The 19,859-nt window shown below is 45.7% G+C and overlaps 1 protein-coding gene across 2 annotated transcripts in view; it reads left to right on the forward strand.

Moving 5' to 3' along the window:
- The first annotated feature begins 950 nt into the window (after positions 1-950).
- TTC28 (tetratricopeptide repeat domain 28) overlaps positions 951-19,859 on the forward strand; it is a 702,579-nt gene continuing 683,670 nt past the window's right edge. For both annotated transcript variants that reach the window (XM_072600072.1, XM_072600073.1), the window contains exon 1: positions 951-1,144. In XM_072600072.1, the coding sequence (XP_072456173.1) occupies positions 1,076-1,144 (69 nt within the window). In that variant the 5' untranslated portion in view covers positions 951-1,075. The remainder of the gene's footprint in view (positions 1,145-19,859) is intronic.

The raw sequence follows: 19,859 nt of genomic DNA on the forward strand, positions 1-19,859 counted from the left end.
TGGTCGTTTCTACACGCACAGCTGCTTTCCCCTGGCCCTGCCCCCACCCTCGTGTAGACCCCCATCCCCTGGACTAGGGCAGTGGCTGCTGGGGGAGGGGAGGTCTGCCTGACTCCAGGCTCTCCCCCCTCCATTCGGCCACCAAAGGGATGTTCCTAAAGAGCAGATCTGATCACACCCCAGCCCCCAGTCAGCTCCTGGGCCTCCAGCAACGAAGGCAGAGTGGTCTGCTCGGCGTTCAGAGCCCCTCTGCCCTCTCGTCTTCCTACAGCTGCTCCCCTGCCACCCGGGGACCCTGACCCGGCTGTTCTGCAGACAAGACTCTCACCCCCTTTCCCGAGGCTGGAGAGCTCCCCCCTACACCCCCGTTTCCGCCATCTCGGGGCCTCAGTGTTCTCATCTGTCAAATGGGAGGGAGGGGTTTGGAACAGATGGACCCCGAGGTCCCTCCAGCCGAAGGACCAGCAGTCGCCCGCTCACCCGGTCCAGGGCGGCCCAGGGCCTCAGTTTACCGTCCTGTAAAACGAGGAGGCTGGACCCCTGGGCCCCGCCTCCCTCCTGGCCCCCGGCCCCGGCCCCTTACCGGATCCTGCTCCGCGGGGGTAGCCCTGGTTCTTTCGCTGCGTCCCCCGGAGGGGGCCCCGGCCTGGAGCCGAGGAGGCGGGGCTCGAGCTGGGGCGGGGGGCGGAGCGTCAGGAGGAGCGGAGGGGGAGGGGCGGGGCGCCAGGAGCCGAGGAGGCGGGGCTCGAGCTGGGGCGGGGGGCGGGAGGCGGAGCTTCGGGCCCAGCGAGGGCGGGGCGGAGGGGCGGTGGGGGGGGGAGGGGGCGGGGTCTCCAGACCCGTAGGGCCCCGCGGCGGGAGGGGCGCCGCCCTCGGGAACAGCGGCCTGGCTCACGCCGGGCCGGGCCGGGCCGGGGGCGGGAGGAGGGGGCGGCCGGCGGAACAGCGGGAACATGGCGCGCGGGGCTCGCTAGGCTGGGCGGCCGCGGGACCGTTATCTGGAGGCCGGCGGGCGGGCGCGGGCGCGAGGCGCGGGCACGAGGCGCGGGCCCCGGAGGGCGCGGGCGCGGGGACCATGGAGCCGCCGCCGCCGGCCGCCCCCCCGGGCCGGGGCCGCAAGAAGCGGGAGCCCGAGCCGCCCCCGGTAAGTTGGCGGAGCCGCCGCGGGCACTTTCTTTGTGGAAACTCCGGCGCGGGCCGGGCCGGGAGGGCCACGGGGGCGCCCAGCGGGGGGTGTGGTCGGGCTGGCCGCGGGTCCGAGGGAGGCAGCCACCTGCAAAGTGCGGCGGTGCCCAGGCTGCGCCCCCCCCGTAGAGTGGGAGGGGGTGCCTGCGATGGGGGCTCCCCGCTCCGCAGTGTGCGGGGGTGCCCCGGATGGGCGCTCCGGGGGCGCGCCGTGCGCCCCCCTCTGTAAAGAGTGATGGGGCGTACGGGCTGGGGGTCCCGGCTCCTCCAGAACCAAGTCCGGGCGGTAAAGTGTGAGGGGTGCCCGGGCTGGGGGGTCGGGCCCCTGCAGACCCAAGTTCCGAGGTGTGTCTGTCTGTCTGTCTCTGTCTCTCTGTCTCTCTCTCCTCAGTAAGTTGCGGGTGACGTGTGACTGCTTTTAGTTCGAGGTCCTTTGTCCTTCGGTTCGGACCCTTCTTTCCAAAACGAAGCACAAGGTGACGGGAAGCGCGGGATGGGGGGGCTGGTCATGAAGTCGGGGAGCAGTGGGTTGTTGTCCCGTCTGCGAGAGCCGAGGCCGGGCACTTCACCTCTCAGAGCTCCGGGAAACTTTTCAGGATTCTAAGGGCAGAGAAGGAGCCGCTGCGATCTGCTTGGCCGGAGGAAGTCCCTCCTCAGGTCATCGCAGACCCAGTGAAAACGAAACAGCCCCAGAAAGCAGGGAGAGGGGCCGCCGGAGCCCCCAGCTTTTCCAGCTGAACTAGTCCAGCTCTCTTTCTCTGAGTGACAGTTTCCTCCCCAGAAGTGGATGATGCCTTCCAGCTTGGGGTTCTGTGGGGCTCCTCTGGGTCCGCTTCCTCCTCCGTAAAGTGAAGCGAAGGGGCCAGACCAGATGGGCTCCCAGGTCTCCTGCAGGTATAAGTACTGTGACATCTCCACTCCTTCCTTCCTCCCTTCCTCCCCCCTTTTTTCCTTCCCTCCTCTTTTTGTAAAATTAAGTAATGGGGCTGGACTAGTGATCTCTAAGGTCTCTTGCACCCTTAAATTATGTAATTTCTGTCCCTGTGTTCCCATTTCCTTCCCTGGAAAGTCAGGGGTTTGACTTCGAGAATCTCTTAAATTCTCTTGCGATTTTAAATCTTAAAGTCTGTCTTTAGGTCTCAGTTTCCTCCACTGTAAAGTTAGGCTCTTGGGCTGGGTGATCTTTAAGGTTCCTCACCGGTTCGGTTTCTTGCTCTGTGAAGCAAAGAGGTTGGACCAAGGGAGCCTTGAAGTCTTCTTTCCCTCTAAGTTTTGAGGGCCCTCTGTGGGGCTCAGATTCCTCTACTGTGAAGTGATGGGGTTGGCCTGGATGATGTCTAATCCCTTATAGCTTTCAATCCTATAGTTTCTTCCTCTCTAGGTCTACATTTCCTCTACATTTAAGGGAAGAGTTGGACTTGATGAGAGGAAAGAGGGTGAGATTTGGAATCAGAGGACCTGGGATTGAATCTCAGTTTTGTCACTCAGCATCATCCCCACTCCTCTCTGGGCCTCTGTTTCCCTTATTTGTAAAATGGAGAGGTTGGCTAGATGGCCTCTGTGGCCTTTTCCAACCCTAAATCTATGACCTTGAAGGTTTCTTGTAGCTTTAATTCCTTCCTGTGGGCTCCCTGGGTCTGCTGCCTCCACCATAATGTGAAGGAATTGAGTTTGGATGATTTCCAAAGTCTCCACTTTGAAATCCTGGGGTCTGTTTCTGTTTCTCCTCTCCACTATGACTGTGTACATATGTATGTACAGGTGTGTGCATGTGTACATGCATGTGTGTGTGAAGTGTGTATGGATGGTCCTCTTGAAGTTCTGACTTCTACAATGCCTCTTCAGATCTCTTTAGTTTTTTTTTTTGGTCTCAGGAGAATTTTGGAGTATATGGTTTCTCAGGTCCCTTCCCAGTCCCAGTTCTGGCAGCTCTGGATGCATCCCAGAGAGGTTCTGAAGCCCAGAAGGAGGCAATCCCACCAAATGATGTCCTCCGTGGCCCCTTGCAGTGTTGAGTTTTGGGATCCTGTGATTCTACCTTCTCTCTCAATCCCTTTTGTGGATAAGGATGTAAATCCCACTTGTTCCTTGGAGAACAATGAGTTTCCTCATGGAAATTAGGCTTTTATGGTTTGAATCCTCTTCAGTGGAACTATACTCTGGGCAGTTTTTATGATGTGCAGTAGGTTTTCTGGTGAAAAGCTTTGAGAAACTTTGTCCACTCAGATGCCAACTCCTTTCGATAGATAAAATCTAAAAGCAGCTCTGAGATATCAGCCATGTCACCCTTATCATTTTGGCAAAGATGACAAAAAAGGAAAATGACAAGTGTTGGAAGGACTTTGGGAAAACAGGCACATTAATGCACCTTTGGGGGAGCTGGCCATTCTGGATATCAGTTTGGGACCCCAAAAGTCATGACAGCATACGTAACCTTTGAAGACATTTTTACTAAGTCTATTCCTCAGAAAAATCAAAATGAGAAAAGAACCCATGTGCACAAAAATAGAGTAGCTCTTTGTGTGGTAGCAAAGAACTGGGAACTAAGGGAGTGTCCATCATCTGGGGAACAGGTGAATAAAAATCAATGTATATGAATATAGTGGAATATTATTTGCCATAAGAAACTATGAAAAGGGTAGATTCAGAAAAACCTGGGAAGACTTGTATAAACTGATGCGGAGTGAAAAGAGGGAACAAGTAGAGCGAGCAATCTACGTAAGAACAGCAACATTGTAACGACCGACAACTCTGAAAGACTCAAGAACTCTGATCCCTGCAATCAGCCATGATTCCGGTGAACTTGGGATGAAACATGCAGTGCACCTTCTGACAGAGAGGTACAGAATGAGACATACACTTTTGGACATGAACGATACGGGAATTTGTTTCGTTTGACCATGAATATTTAGTGCAAGGATTTTATTTTCTTTTAAATAGGGGTAGGTGGGAGGGAGAGGAAGCAAATGCTTCTTAATTAACAAATAAAATTTAATGTAAAAAAAGATAATTAGGATCACAAGATTTAGAGATAAATGGGATTTTATACTGTCTGTTTAAGATAAGGAGACTGAAGCTTGGAGAGGATAAGATCATTTCCCAAGCGTAGGGGGTGTAGAAGATTGTAGATCAGAGGTGGAGAGCCTTACACCAACGTACGGGCTTAGAATCCAGAGAAGTTTCATGGAGCGCCTGAGAGATGAAGAGCTAATTATGAATTAGCATGAATTCTGGGTGGCAGAGAAGGAGCCCATAGGTTGTGGTAAGGTTGTGGGAGGCCATCTGCGCTTAGATTCCCCACCCATGTGGTAGTTTATTGGAGCTGTTAGGTCAGAGTAAAGGACCGTAAGCAAAATGAATTGTGGTCATACTGGTTCAGTTTGACAGTGAGGAACAGAATGGTTCACAGAGGCAATGCAGGGTCTTTCATGGAGTCCTGGGAGAGCCTCTTCCTGAGGTCATTAGAATTTGATGTTGTGTTAATCTCTCAGAGCCTGTCTTTTGGAAATGCATTATTTCCTTGTGATTCTTCTTTATCAGTTTCTAATTTCTTGATTCTTCTGCTGCTCATGATTCTTATTTTCAGGGTTTTCTAGAAAAACATCACTGTCAACTAGTTTGGCTTGAGACTAAAATACCGAACATTTGCAGATGTTAGGCAATAGAAACTTGTTCTTTTGAGGCAGGTAGATGTTTATATTTCTGCAAAGAAAATCTGAATTTGTATATATTCTGAACCATTTGCAACATACACAGAACTGGGTATTCGTAATTTATATGTCATGTTTAGGAATTTGGTTGTGTCTAGTTCAAAGTCAGCGCTAAAATGATTTGGTAAAATAACTGGCTACCTCGAGCACTGTTGGCTTCATTTGGGCAGTTCAAATAAAGCTGGTTTTAAGAAAAGCTTTTAGAGCTAATCAGACAGGTCGCAGTAAGATCTGGAAAGGCCAGATCGTGCTGGATAAGATGGCGTTTGAACTGATCTTTAAAAAGAGATACCAGGTTGCTATTCCATGGTTGGTTTTGCATAATCACATAGAATACCTATGGTGCTTGAAGGACTTAGCTCACAGCCACCTTGGAAGCCAGAAGGAATCAGGCTGGACACCCCTCCTTTTTAGGTGAGAAGGCTGAGGTCCAGAGAAGACATGGGTTTCAGAGATAAGGCTGCTGCCTGGGCTCTGTGTTGGAACAAGGAGATAGTCTAGTTCTGGAAGGAGAAAGAGGTTTTCTTTGACATTCCTCTGCTGTTGGGTTCTTTTTAATAGGGGCAGTGATTTTGGAAGGTGGCACACCAGCTGGTGGTACTCTGTGTGCCTTCTACAGGAGGACTGAAAAGAGAAAGGACTGTCCAGAAATGATGAAGACCTTGTTGGGGCCTTTGTCAAAATCTTTCTTGGTTGATTCACAATGTAAACTCTGCCCCTGCCTGGCATTTGAGTTATTAATGGGGGTTAGGGTTTGGATCAGTGATTTTAGTAGTATGAGGAACTTCTTGGAGAAGAAACTCACCCTGCCATTGCAGTCTGTCATCTTAGAGAGCTGCCCGGGTCACAAGTTTAGGTCAGAGGCTGGACTCGAACTGAGAGCTTTTTGATTCAGAGGCCAGCACTCTATCCACCAGAGAACTTCTCAGTTAATCCATAATTGTTATTAAAATAATACTACTATGATCCAGAGTTATTATCTCTTAGTACACTAATGCTCTGGTTTAAGTTTGCTACGCTTCCATTAGTGCTTTTTAGAACAACTCGATGTATTTCATGAAAAATTTTCTATTGGTTGGGATTCTTTCAATCCCTCCCTCCCCCCAAGATCTTTTAACTTCTTAGGAATTTGGTTAGGAAAAAGCCTATGACAGTTACATATGAATTTAAGCTCAATAATTTCTCTTTGGTTAAAAGACTATTATCATTAGCACTGTGATTTTCCCCTTGAAGAAAAAAGGCAGAGATACAGTAGCTAGTGTGATGCTCTAAAAACAGTCAGTGCAGGTACATCAAATGCTTATAAATAATTAGCCAAAGGAAACATTTGTATTGGAAAGAATTATTTGTTTTAGCAGTCAATCACCAAGTATTTATTAAACACCTACTATGCACAAGGCACTGTGCCAGGAACTGGGGATCCAATCCACTCAACATTTATTAAACTTCTACTTTGTCCCAGGCATTGTGTCATCCCTACTTGCCAGGAGCTTCCATTCTCATGGAGATGACAAGGATGAATAAAATATATGCTACAGTAATATAAAGTGAGTAAATAATAACTTTTGTAGCACTTTACAGTTTTCAAAGCCCTTTACAAACACCTCATTTGAGTCTCACAACCCCTAGACATTAGGTGCTATTATTATCCCCACTTACAGATGCGGAAACCGAGGCAGACAGATTAAGTGACTTACTTGCTCAGGGTTGCACAGCTAGTGAGTGTCTGAGGTCAGATTTGAATTCAGGGCTTCTGGACTCCAGGTGCGTTACTTTACCCACTGTTCTACCTGCCTGCAAATTATACAAAGTGCTTAAATATGAGGTTGTTTGTGAAAGAGGGCACTAACCATGGAAAGAGGGTGGAATTCAGGAATGGTTTCATTCTGAAGCTGGTGGTTGAGCTGCAACTTAAGGGAAGAGGAGGACTCAGTGGGGTGGATATGAGGAGGGAGAATATTCTTTTTTTTTTTTTCCAGTTTATTTTTTTCCCTTTTATTTATTTATTTAACTTTTAACATTCATTTTCACAAAATTTTGGATTCCAAATTTTCTCCCCTTTTGTCCCCTCCCCCCCAAACACCAAGCATTCTAATTGCCCCTGTGACCAATCTGCTCTCTCTTCTATCATCCCTCTCTGCCCTTGTCTCCATCTTCTCTGTTGTCCTGTAGGGCCAGATAACTTTCTGTACCCCTTTACCTGTATTTCTTATTTCCTAGTGGCAAGAACATTACTTGACAGTTGTTCCCAAAACTTTGAGTTCCAACTTCTTTACCTCCCTCCCTCCCCACCCCTTCCCTTTGGAAGGCAGGCAATTCAATATAGGCCAATCTGTGTAGTTTTGCAAATGATTTCCATAATAGTTGTGTTGTATAAGACTGACTATATTTCCCTCCATCCTATCCTGTCCCCCATTACTTCTATTCTCTTTTGATCCTGTCCCTCCCCATGAGTGTCGACCTCAAATTGCTCCCTCCTCCCCATGTCCTCCCTTCCATCATCCCCCCCACCCTGCTTATCCCCTTATCCCCCACTTTCCTGTATTGTAAGATAGGTTTTCATACCAAAATGAGTGTGCATTTTATTCCTTCCTTTAGTGGGATGTGATGAGAGTAAACTTCATGTTTTTCTCTCACCTCCCCTCTTTATCCCTCCACTAATAAGTCTTTTGTTTGCCTCTTTTATGAGAGATAATTTGCCCCATTCCATTGAGGGAGAATATTCTTGGCACAGGGGATGATCATTGCAAAGAGAGGAGACTGGCGCCTGTGATCAATGGAAAGATGGTCCATTTGGTTGAGCATAAACTGCAGGAGGGGGAGTAATGTCCAAAGAGGTTGGAAAGCTAGGTCGGGGTTAGGTTGTGTGGGCCTTCAACAACAAAAAAGAGGAGGTTCTCTTTTATCTTGGAGGTGATAGGAAGCACCTTGAATCGACTGAGTAGAGGAATGGTCTGGTCACATCTACTCCTAGGGAAACTGACTTTGGCAGCAGCCTGTAGGATGAACTGGAGAAGGAAAGGGATACTTGGGAGGCTGGGCAAGTTCTCCAAGGGAGAGGTGATGAGGGAGGGCCCAGCTGTGCGAGGGGCAAGAGAGGTCAGCTGCAAGAGATGTTGTGAAGGTAGATTTGCTAACTGATTAGATACATGGGGTGAGGTATGTGAGATATGATACTGGGCAAGTGGAAAGATGGTGGTGCCTTTGACAGAAACTGGAAATTTTGGAAGAAGGGGAGGCTTTTTGAGGGATAAGTTTAGTTTTAGTCACATTGAATTTGATGTATCTCTAAGACATCTAGTTTGAAATATCCAATAGGCACTGAAGCTTATATAAATGTAAAATATATAAAAATGTATATGCATACTCACAAATATATAACATTTCTATGTATGTATATATGCATATGCATACACATATTTATATATTATAGATCTGTATCTATAATACAGGTATAGAGATGATAGTTTAATTCATGGGAGCAGATGAGGTTACCTAAAGAGAACGGGGTCCAGGACAGAACCTTGAGGGACACCCACAGTTAGGGGATGTAATATGGATGATGAGCCTGCAAAAGAGACAGAAGGAATGGTTAGACAGGTTAGAGAAGAATCAGGAGAGAATTTATGATCATGAAAATCTGGAGAGGAGAGAGTAACCCAGGAGAAGAGGGAAGTCAGCAATGTCCAGTGCAGCTCAGAAGGATGAGGACTAAGTGATAATTGAGACCATTGGTAACTTTGGAGAGAGAACTTTCAGTGAAGTGATGAGGTCAGAAGCCAGAAGGGAAAGGGAGTGAATGGGAAAAGTGGCTGCTTTTTCAAGGCATTTGCCTCAGAAATGTAGGAGAGATATGGGATGATATGTGGAGGAGATGGCAGGATCCAGTGCACGTTTTTTAAGAATGAGGAAGTCAGTGTGTTTGAAGGTAGTGGATGGGGAGAGGCTGAAGACCTAAGGAAGATGATTGACTAGAGGAGTAGAGGAGTTGGAGTAGATAGAGAGCTGAACATGGAGTCAGCAGGACCTGAGGGTAAGTCTTTTCTTGGACATTTACTATCTGTGTGACCCTGAGAAAACCATTTCCCCTCACACCTCAGTTTCTTCATCTGTAAAACAAAGGGATTGAACTTGATGGCAGATCTCTTCCAACACTGAATCTCTGATCCTGTGTTCTCCTTAGTGAACGTATGGGGGGACGGGGGGCCATGGTAAGCACAAGGGTCAGCTCTTGGTCAGAGACTGGGGGAGAGGAGAGGGAGTGGTAATGCCAAGGAGTTTGAGATGAAAAAGATGGGGGAGAGGGAGCTGGTGCCTCCTGGCCTCAGTTTCCTCAGTATAGTAAGAGGAGAGGGCCTCCACTGAGAGACTTAAAAGAAACTTGTCAATGATGAGCCACCGAACATCTCTCTTGAGGCCCATTTTCACCCACAGAAAGAGAACAGCATCTCTGTCCTGTTGAGGGAGGGGGAGTGTTCTCTGTCCTCTGACTAGTAGATCGGAGATGTTTAGAGGAAACTGGGTGCTGGGTTCAGGAGGTAATAATAGTGAATGTAGGAGATGAGGGGATGGAAGAAAAATGGACCGGGCAGTGGAGCACAAAGGCATGCTGCTGCTGCTGCTGCTGCTGCTGGGAGAGCACTGGCCAGAAGAAGCTGTGCCAAGAAGCACCCAACTCTGCCTAGGTAGTGGAAGAGCATTGGATTTGGGTTTAAATTAAGGCTCTGCTACTTCTGAGTGCTCTATGACCCTGGAGAAGTCATTCACCTCTCTGAGCCTCAGTTTCCTCATCTGTGAAATGGTCTGGAAGATCTTTTGCAGCCCCAAATCCTATGAGACCTAAACGCACAGTTGTTTGGGTTCCATAGTGGCTTTTACACCTCTCTGTATAAATGAGCACTCATACAGACAGATAGTATTCTAGAGCTTTAATAATAAACGCTTTTCAGGGATCTGAAGGCCTATATTTTAAAGATCCTTGTTGGTAAATTGCATATTTTTCAATGTTGGCATCTACTTTTCAATTACTAGCAGTCATAGGAATAACACACCTACACAGCAGCATCTTTAGGCGGTGCTGAACTGCAGCGTCAATGAAGAATCCTACACATTTTTGGTAGTATTAAAGCAATAAACTCAGTAGAAGTGATTTGGTAGATTATGTAAGATTTAGCATCCTTTTCTTCTTTGTATTTGGTTGTAGGATCATAGCTATATAGTACTGTTAAAATTTTTTCCCCCACGAGTGTCTTATGCAGGGTTAATTTTGAGCATTTCCCCAATTCAGTTCAATAAACATTGATTAAAACCTTGATGTGTCCCACGCTGTGCTAGGTACTTGTGTTAATTAAGACAACAATTCTGCCCTTTCGGAGCCTGCATTATTCTATTGAAATGATCACCCAGTGCCTCTTATGCCTGCCCCTTACTGAGACACTTCTGATCCTACTGCCGACCCAGTCACCAGGAGAACACCGAGCTGCAGGGTGACTCTGGTGGTCACCAGTAATGGCGTCTCCCGAAAAAGCCCTATTTGTTGTTGTTGTCCAGTCATTTTCAGTCCTGCTGACTCTTTAAGGTGCCCTCCTAGAGATTTTCTTGGCAAAGATACTGGAGTGGTTTGTCATTTCCTTCTCTAGCTCATTTTACAGATGAGAAAACTGAGGCAAATGAAATTAAATAATTTTGCCAGGGTCACACAGCTAGGAAGTATCTGAGGCCAGATTTGAACTTAGGAATATGAGTCTATGCAGGTCTGTAAATTGTGAATCCAAATTTCTGTTTTCATTTTCATTCAAATATTTCACCTTTCATCCATGTTAGAGAGAGCTGGGCTAAGTATGAAAATTATGATGTGGATGTTTCTTCCAGTACCAGTGGCCATGACCATTTGGGTAGGTGGCAAATGGCTAAAAACATTTCTTTAATGGGAGGCCTCTTCCATACAGAAGGCATAGCATCTTCTGAAATACACCAATGGTAAATTCCTCGTGCCTGCCTTGTAGAAGAGTTGAGCTACAAGATAGAGAAGTTTGGGAATAAGGAGAGACTAGAATAAGAGGGAGATCCCCAAACTGCAGAAAACTAATGCTGCTGCTCATGGGAAAGAGGTAAATGGAGTAAAAAGCAAAATGATTCAATTTAAAATACTATAGGGAGCACTTATGAGATGCCTCCTGTGTGCTAGATACTGAAGATTTGCAGATTTTAATCACAAAAATATCCTGGAAACCCTGACTGTATAATTCTTTTCCTGGTGAATGAGATCTACAAGAAGCCTGAATAAACTGTTGTGAATTTGTGTTAGCAGCCACCTGGAGGCTGACTCAGCTTCAGGTTCCTCACATTAAAGGTCCATTAAAGACTTTTTTCTTAGGAAAGAGAGTGAACCTTATCTTTTCTGCAAACCATCTGAAGGTAATGCAACATGCAAATGAATCACATCCTCTTAGGATCATAGCTTTTAGAGGCTGAAGGGGACTTAGAGAGCACAGGCCATGGAGGCTGCCGTTCCCCCCAAAAGAATCCACTCTACAACGGGACAGAGAAGTGGTGGGCCAACCTTGGTATGAAAACCTCCAGTGCAGGGGAGCCCCCCACCCCCTCAGCCACTGCTGCCTGATGACATCTCGATGACATTGCGCCCTTTGGGGTGAACAATGCTCATGTCTTGTTCAGAGCTGCAGCTTTCATGAACATCTGCCTCTGTCGACCCCCCTCTCCTGTTTGGGGGTTGGCCATTGTGCTCTCTGCAGTTCTCTCCTTACCTGAGGGATGGTTCCTTCTCTGTCTGCTGCTGGATCCTCATCTGTGGCGCACCTCACTGTGGGTGTCCTCCAAGGCTCGGGGCTGGGTCCTCTTCTCTTCATTCTCTAGACTCTGTCACTCGGTGACCTCATTAGTTTCAGTTTGTTCTCTGACCATCTCTCTGCAGATGACTCCTGGATCTGCGTATACAACCCCAGCCAGGGGCCATCTCCGTCGTCCTGATCCATATCTGGTCACTGGACCCAGACGGCTCCAGAAGAGAAAGTGAGGCTGGTGCCTTTGCATGGCCCTGCCTCACTTCAGTCCAGTTCACTTTCAAGTCATGACATCATCTCCTTGACCCTATGGTCCTCTTGGAGAATGAAGGACAAATAACCACCACCACCACAATCCAACCCCAATCTCTCTCTTGAGTGTACATCATCAGTGGCTTATTGGAGATCTTAAACTGGACAGTCCACAGACATCTTAAACTCAATATGTGTAAAATTGGCTTTTGCCCCAAACCCACTCATACTCCACCTTCCTATTTGCTGTCAGGTATACCACCATCTTTCTAGTCCCCTGGGTTTATAGCTTTGGAATCATCTAGAAGCTAGGTGATGCAGTGACTAGAACAGTGGGCCAGGAGTCAGGAAGATCTGAGTTCAAATCTAGTCTCAGATACTTATGAGCTGTATGATCCTGGGCGAGTCACTAAACCTTGTTTGCCTCAGTTTCCTCATTTGTAAAATGGGATTAATAATAGTACCTCCTTTTCAGGGTTGTGTAGATCAGATGAGATAATGTTTGTGAAACGCTTTGTAAACCTCAAAGGCCTGTGTAAATGCTATGATAATTATCATCCTTTTCTTGTACTCTCATCTACCCCCCATGGCCATTCACCTGCCACCTCCACTCTTTTTCCATCTCCGCATCCCTTTCCTATGGCCTCTGTTCCACTCAGCCACCTCTCATTCAGGCCTTAGTGCCTCTCCGTAATCTTCAGACTGTCTCCTACTGACTCCCCTGCTGCTTACAGACATGACCATGTCCCACCTGTCCTCAGAAAACCCGCACCTGATTTGTCCTTCTCCATTAGCTATGTATTGCCTCACATTGATCCTCCATTTCCCGGCTAACCTCCTTGAAGGCTATCCACAGGTGGGGTTTCCACTAGATTTCTTCTCACTTTTCTAACTCTCTGTAGTCTGGCTTCTGACCTCACCATTCAATGGAAAACTCTTCTCCCCAAAGTTATCCGAAGATTTTCAAAATTGCCAAATCTGATGATCTTCCCCCCACCTCAGTTCTCATCCTTCTTGACCCCTTTGCTGCCTGTCAATCACCCTCTTCTATTTGATATTCTCCCTAAGTTTTTGTGCTAGTGGCTTCTCCTGGTTCTACTACCTCTTTAACCACACCATCCCCATTTATTTTCATCATTCTTTTTTTACGTTTTGAGCTCCAAATTCTCTCTAGCCCCTCCCCCACACATAGAGAAGGCAAACAATATGATATCAATTATACATGTGAAGTCATGCAAACATTTCCATATTAGCCATGTTGAAAAAAACCAAAAAAAAAACCCAAAAAACCAAAGGAAGTGGAAAAGTATGCTTCAGTCTGTACTCAGAATCCACTAGTTCTGTCTCTGGAGGTAGAGAGCATTTTCCATCATGGGTCCTTTGGAACTGTCTTGGATTATTGTAGTGATGAAAGGAGCCAAAGTCTTTCTCAGTTGTCATTGTAACAATGTTGCTATTACTGTGTATAATGTTCTCCTGGTTCTTTTCATTTCACTTTGCATTAGTTCATGTGGTCTTCCAAGGCTTTTCTGAAATCATCCTGCTTGTCATTTCTTACAGCATAACAGTGTTCAGTCACGATCACATACCATAACTTGTTCAGCCATTTCCCAGTCAATGGGCATCCCCTCAGTTCCCAATTCTTTGCTACCACAAAAAGAACTGCTGTAAATATTTTTCTACATGTAGGTTCTTTTCATTTTTGCTTTGATCTCTTTGTGATACAGACCTAGTAGTGGTAATCCTGGGTCAAAGGGTATATAGAGAGTTTTATAGCATTTTGAGCCTAGTTCCAAATTGTTTTCAGAATTGTTGGACCAGTTCACAACTCCACCAACAGTTCATTAGTGTCTCTATTTTCCCACATCCCCTTCAGCATTTGACATTTTCCTTTTCTGTCATATTAACCAATCTGATGGCTGTGAGGTGGTACCTCAGAGTTGTATTAATTTGTATTTCTCTAATCAGTAGTGATGTAGGGCATGTTTACAGGTGATAACTTTGATTTCTTCTTCTGAAAACTGCCTGGTCATACTCTTTGATCATTTATCAACTACAGAATGTCTCTTATTTTTATAAATTTGGTTCAGTTCCCTTGTTCTTGTTGTTGTGTTTGCCCTTCGTTGCCAAAGAAGACTATGCCATCAGAGAGATGATGACCTGACTTGCACTTGACTTTGTTTTGAGTGAGGGAGGGCTGTGCAGGTCACCAGCCCCACTTCTCCTCCAGAGCCCAGTGATTCCAGTGACCAGATATTCATCAGGATGACTGGAGACAGCCTAGGATGCAATGGGAGACCTTGGCCTTTTTAGGTACTCACTTAGAGGAAGGTAACACCCATTCAATGAGTAGGACTCTTTAAGAAGTAGTCAGGGGAATGTCCCCTTTAATGAGCAAAAGAAAAAATAGGGAAAGAGAAAGAGTTACTATTGATAATCACTGTAAGCCAGCCATTAAGTGAAGATTGGGCAGGGACCTATTGTTGTCCATTCTATGGGCTTCAGAGTGCACTGGGTTTAAGATTTTGGGAAAGACAAGACAGACAGGAAGGAAGGAAGGAAGAAGGAAGGAAGGAAGGAAGCAAGACATCTAGTCAGTAAACCTCAAGTTGACTGGGCCTCTGACCATCCAAATTTACCTTCTTTTGTAGAGGAGAAAGAAGTGGAGAGGGAGACAGAAGGGAGAGATTGAGCTGAGTTCCCAGCTAGCTGGGTCTCCACCCATGCAGCTCAGTCTACTCACAAGTTGTGTTCGTCCTTCGTTTTCGAAGAAGACCATGACATCAGAGAAATGATGACATGACTTGCACTTGACTTTGTTTTGAGGGAGGGAGGGCTGTGCAGGTCACCAGCCTCACTTCTCCTGGATCCAGTGACCAGATTTTCATGAGGATGACTGGAGACAGCCCAGGATGCAATGGGAAACCTTGGCCTTTTTAGGCTAAAGTCTTTTCAGGTACTCAGAGGGAGGTAACACCTATTTAGTGAATAGGCCTCTTTGAGAAGTAGTCAGGGGAATGGCCCCTTTAATGAGCAAAAAAAAAAAAAATAGGGAAAGAGAAACAGTTACTATTGAATGATATTCGGTAGTTCAGGCTCAGTTCCCTACATACCCTGCTTCAGCCTCTCATCACCCACATCTGTACTATTGCGGTAGCTTCTGGGGTTCTGCCTGCCTCAAGTCTCTTCCTCCTCCGTTCAGCAGTCAAATTGACCTTGCTAAAATCCAGGTCTGACCATGTCACTCCCTTATGCAGTAAACTCCATTGGCTCCTTTTCGCCACCAGAATCAAATAAATAATCATCTGCATAGTGTTCAAAGCCCTGCAAACCCCTTCAAAACTCTGCATTTTTGCTGACTGTTCCTCCTGGCTGAAATGCTCTTTTCTCATCCCCATCTCTTCACTGGCTTTCTTTAAAATCCTCCTTCCACAAGAAGCTGTTCTCAGTTCCCTTTTAATGCTGGTACCTTCCTTTGTTGATTAACTCTAGTTTATCCTGCCTGTGTCTTGTTTGGCTCTCTCCCATGTCTGGAATGTGTTTCTCACCTTTGTCTCTTGGAATCCCTATTTTCTTTCAAGACACAGCTCAGATGCCCCCTTTTATATCAGTCCTTAACCTGATTCCAGGCTGCTACTGTCTTTCTTCAAACTACCTTGCATTTGCATACTTTGTCCAGAGTCAGGATGTATTCCCGTGTGCACCTTGTCTCCTCCTACTCCTTGAGGCCTGAAAATGTTTCACTTTTGACTTTGTATCCCTAGCCTGATACACAGCAGATGCTTAATAAATGCTTGATGATCAAACTGCTTTCTAGTGGCACTTCCTTGTCCAGCTCTTTTTAACCCTAACTGTAAGAGTTTGCATCTGTCCCTCTTAAATTTCATCTTCTAACCTGTTGAGTTCTTTCTGGAATCTCACCATCCCATGTATCACTATTTTCTCCTAGCTTAGTGTTATCAGAAGATTTTCTCTAAGGTTTCTTAGCTTGGAGCCTGATTTAAAAAATTGATAACTTTCGGTGTAATGGGTTTCCTTCATGATCCTATGTATCTTAAAGCATGCCAGTCAGAGGGGTCAGTGGGCTTCACCAGACAGCCAGAGGGATTTATGACATAATGAAGGCTAAGAACCTCTGGGCTGGGCTCTGTCAATCAGAAAGTATTTATTAAATGCTTACTACGTGCCAGGCAAAGTGCTAAGCTCTGGAGATACAAGGAAAGGCAAAAACAGTCCCTGGTGTCAAGAGTTCTGTAGGAATAGCCTTAGAGACTTTGTCAAGTGCTTTGTTAAAATTTGGACAAACAGTCTCTATAGCATTCTTTTGTTCTGCCTTTCTAGTAACTCTCTGAACAAAGGAAATCTAATCAGGCATGACCTGCCCTGTTTTTATAATTAAAGAAAATCTTTTTTATTTCGAATTTTGTTGTTGTGTCCAACATGTCATGATCCCACTTGGGTTTTTCTTAGCAAAGATATAGGAGAGGTTAGCCATTTCCTTCTCTAGATCATTTTACCAATAAGGAGACTGAGGCATACAGGGTGAAGTGACTTGCCCAAGGTCGCGCAGCTAGTAAGTGTCTGAGGTCAGATGTGAACTCAGGTCTTCCTGACTCCTGGATCAGTTCTTTATCCATTGCACCACCTAGCTGCCCTCATTTTGAATTTAACAAGCATCAAACAAAATGAACATTTTCAGAAGAAAGTAAATAGAAAAAAGAGGATTGTGCATAAAAATACAAATCTCTATTATACAATTTGCTTTTCCTTTTAAGTATATAACAAATCTAGTTTGGTTTGTTTCATTCTGACCTTTTCTGTGTGTATTTTACAGTGACCCACTTTTCTTTTTTATTCTTATTTTAGCCCTTATCATTATTCTTTCTCTCTCCTATTTTCCCTACCCCTTTTCTCTCACCATTGGAAAGGAAAAATAAAACTTGTGTAACAAGCATGCATAGTCAAGAACCAGTCCCACATTGGCTGTGTACGTTTCATTCTTCACCCTGGGTCCCCCACTTCTTTCTCAGGAGGTGGGATGCAGGCTTCGTCATTAGTCCTCTGGACTTGTGGAGAGTGTTTATATAGTGATCACAGGTTTCAAGTCTTTCAGAATTGTTTTTCTTTTTCTTTTGCTTTTTTTTTTTTTTGACTTTTTATTTTCTTGATATTCTTTTTTTTAATTTAACTTTTAACATTCATTTTCACAAAATTTTGGGTTCCAAATTTTCTCCCCTTTTGTCCCCTTTCCCCAACCCCAGAACACCAAGCATTCTAATTGCCCCTATCACCAATCTGCTCTCTCTTCTATTATCCCTCTCTGCCCTTGTCTCCATCTTCTCTTTTGTCCTGTAGGGCCAAATAACTTTCTGTACCCCTTTACCTGTATTTCTTATTTCCTAGTGGCAAGAACATTACTTGACAGTTGTTCCTAACACTTTGAGTTCCAACTTCTTTACCTCCCTCCCTCCCCACCCCTTCCCTTTGGAAGGCAAGCAATTCAATATAGGCCAAATCTGTGTAGTTTTGCAAATGACTTCCATAATAGTCGTGTTGTATAAGACTAACTATATTTCCCTCCATCCTATCCTGTCCCCCATTACTTCTATTCTCTCTTTTGATCCTGTCCTTCCCCATCCAGTGTCGACCTCAAATTGCTCCCTCTTTCCCATGCCCTCCCTTCCATCATCCCCCCCACCCTGCTTATCCCCTTATCTCCCACTTTCCTGTATTGTAAGATAGGTTTTCATACCAAAATGAGTGTGCATTTTATTCCTTCCTTTAGTGGAATGTGATGAGAGTAAACTTCATGTTTTTCTCTCACCTCCCCTCTTTATCCCTCCACTAATAAGTCTTTTGCTTGCCTCTTTTATGAGAGGTAATTTGCCTCATTCCATTTCTCCCTTTCTCCTCCCAATATATTTCTCTCTCACTGCTTGATTTCATTTTTTTAAGATATGATCCCATCCTCTTCAATTCACTCTGTGCACTCTGTCTCTATGTGTGTGTGCATGTGTGTGTGTGTAATCCCACCCAGTACCCAGATACTGAAAAGTTTCAAGAGTTACAAATATTGTCTTTCCATGTAGGAATGTAAACAGTTCAACTTTAGTAAGTCCCTTATGACTTCTCTTTGCTGTTCACCTTTTCATGCTTCTCTTCATTCTTGTGTTTGAAAGCCAGATTTTGTTTTCAGCTCTGGTCTTTTCATCAAGAATGCTTAAAAGTCCTCTATTTCATTGAAAGACCAATTTTTCCCCTGAAGTATTATACTCAGTTTTGCTGGGTAGGTGATTCTTGGTTTTAGTCCTAGTTCCTTTGACTTCTGAAATATCCTATTCCATGCCCTTCAATCCCTTAATGTAGAAGCTGCTAGATCTTGTGTTATCCGGATTGTATTTCCACAATACTTGAATTGTTTCTTTCTAGCTTCTTGCAATATTTTCTCCTTGACCTGGGAACTCTGGAATTTGGCCACAATGTTCCTAGGAGTTTCTCTTTTTGGATCTCTTTCAGGTGGTGATCTGTGGATTCCTTGAATACTTATTTTGCCCTCTGGTTCTAGAATCTCAGGGCAGTTTTCCTTGATAATTTCATGAAAGATGATGTCTAGGCTCTTTCTTTGATCATGGCTTTCAGGTAGTCCTATAATTTTTAAATTGTCTCTCCTGGATCTATTTTCCAGGTCAGTTGTTTTTCCAATGAGATATTTCACATTATCTTCCATTTTTTCATTCTTTTGGTTTTGTTTTGTGATTTCTTGGTTTCTCATAAAGTCATTGGCCTCCCTCTGTGCCATTCTAATTTTGAAAGAACTATTTTCTTCGGTGAGCTTTTGAATCTCCTTTTCCATTTGGCTAATTCTGCTTTTGAAAGCATTCTTCTCCTCATTGGCTTTTTGAACCTCTTTTGCCAATTGAGTTAGCCTATTTTTCAAGGTGTCATTTTCTTCAGCATTTTTTTGGGTCTCCTTTAGCAGGGTGCTGACCTGCTGTTCATGCTTTGACTTCATGTCTCTCATTTCTCTTCCCAGTTTTTCCTCCACCTCTCTAACTTTTTGAGCTCTTCCATGGCCTGAGCCCATTGGGTGGGCTGGGATACAGAAGCCTTGACTTCTGTGTCTTTCCCTGATGGTAAGCATTGTTCTTCCTCATCAGAAAGGAAGGGAGGAAATACCTGTTCACCAAGAAAGTAACCTTCTATAGTCTTATTTCTTTTCCCTTTTCTGGGCATTTTCCCAGCCAGTGACTTGACTTCTGAGTGTCCTCTCCACCCCCACCTCACCTCCAGATCCGCCCAGCCAGCACTTGGGGTCTGAGATTCAGATGCTGCTTCCAGCCTCAGGGCTTTGGGCGGGGGCAGGGCTGCTATTCAGTGTGAGATTAAGTTTAGGTGCTCAGGTTGGGGCAGGGCCGCCTCACGGCTCAGTTCCCTCAGTGGTTTATGCTGAGACCTTCAACAATGGATCCAGGGTCCTGCCTGCTTGGGGAGCCCTGGTCTGCTCCTGCCTCCGCCGCTGCCTCCCGAGGGGGCCTGAGTTATGGGGGCACCCCACACCCCTCTCGAGCCACCAAAGAGACCCTCTCTCCGACCCCTGTCACCTGTGGGTGGAGGGACCCGCGGCCGCTGGAGATCCCGTCCCTGAAGCCTGCTCGGATCTGCTCCTCTTGGTGCCGCGCGGCCAAGGCAGGGCTGGGCTTGGCTCCGGGTCTGCAGCACGAAGGACCTTTTGCGAGAGGTTTTCAGGCTCTCTGGAGCAGAAATCTCGTCTGCTGCGTTGTTCTGTGGCTTCTGCTGCTCCAGAATTTGTTGGAAGCTCTTCTTTATAGGTATTTCATGGGCGGTGGGTTCGGAGCTAGCGTCCGTGTGTCTTTCTGCTCCTTCAGAATTGTTTTTCTTTATAGTGTTC

Source organism: Notamacropus eugenii, chromosome 4 (genome assembly GCF_028372415.1).
Source record: "Notamacropus eugenii isolate mMacEug1 chromosome 4, mMacEug1.pri_v2, whole genome shotgun sequence".
Classification (NCBI taxonomy): Eukaryota; Metazoa; Chordata; class Mammalia; order Diprotodontia; family Macropodidae; genus Notamacropus; species Notamacropus eugenii.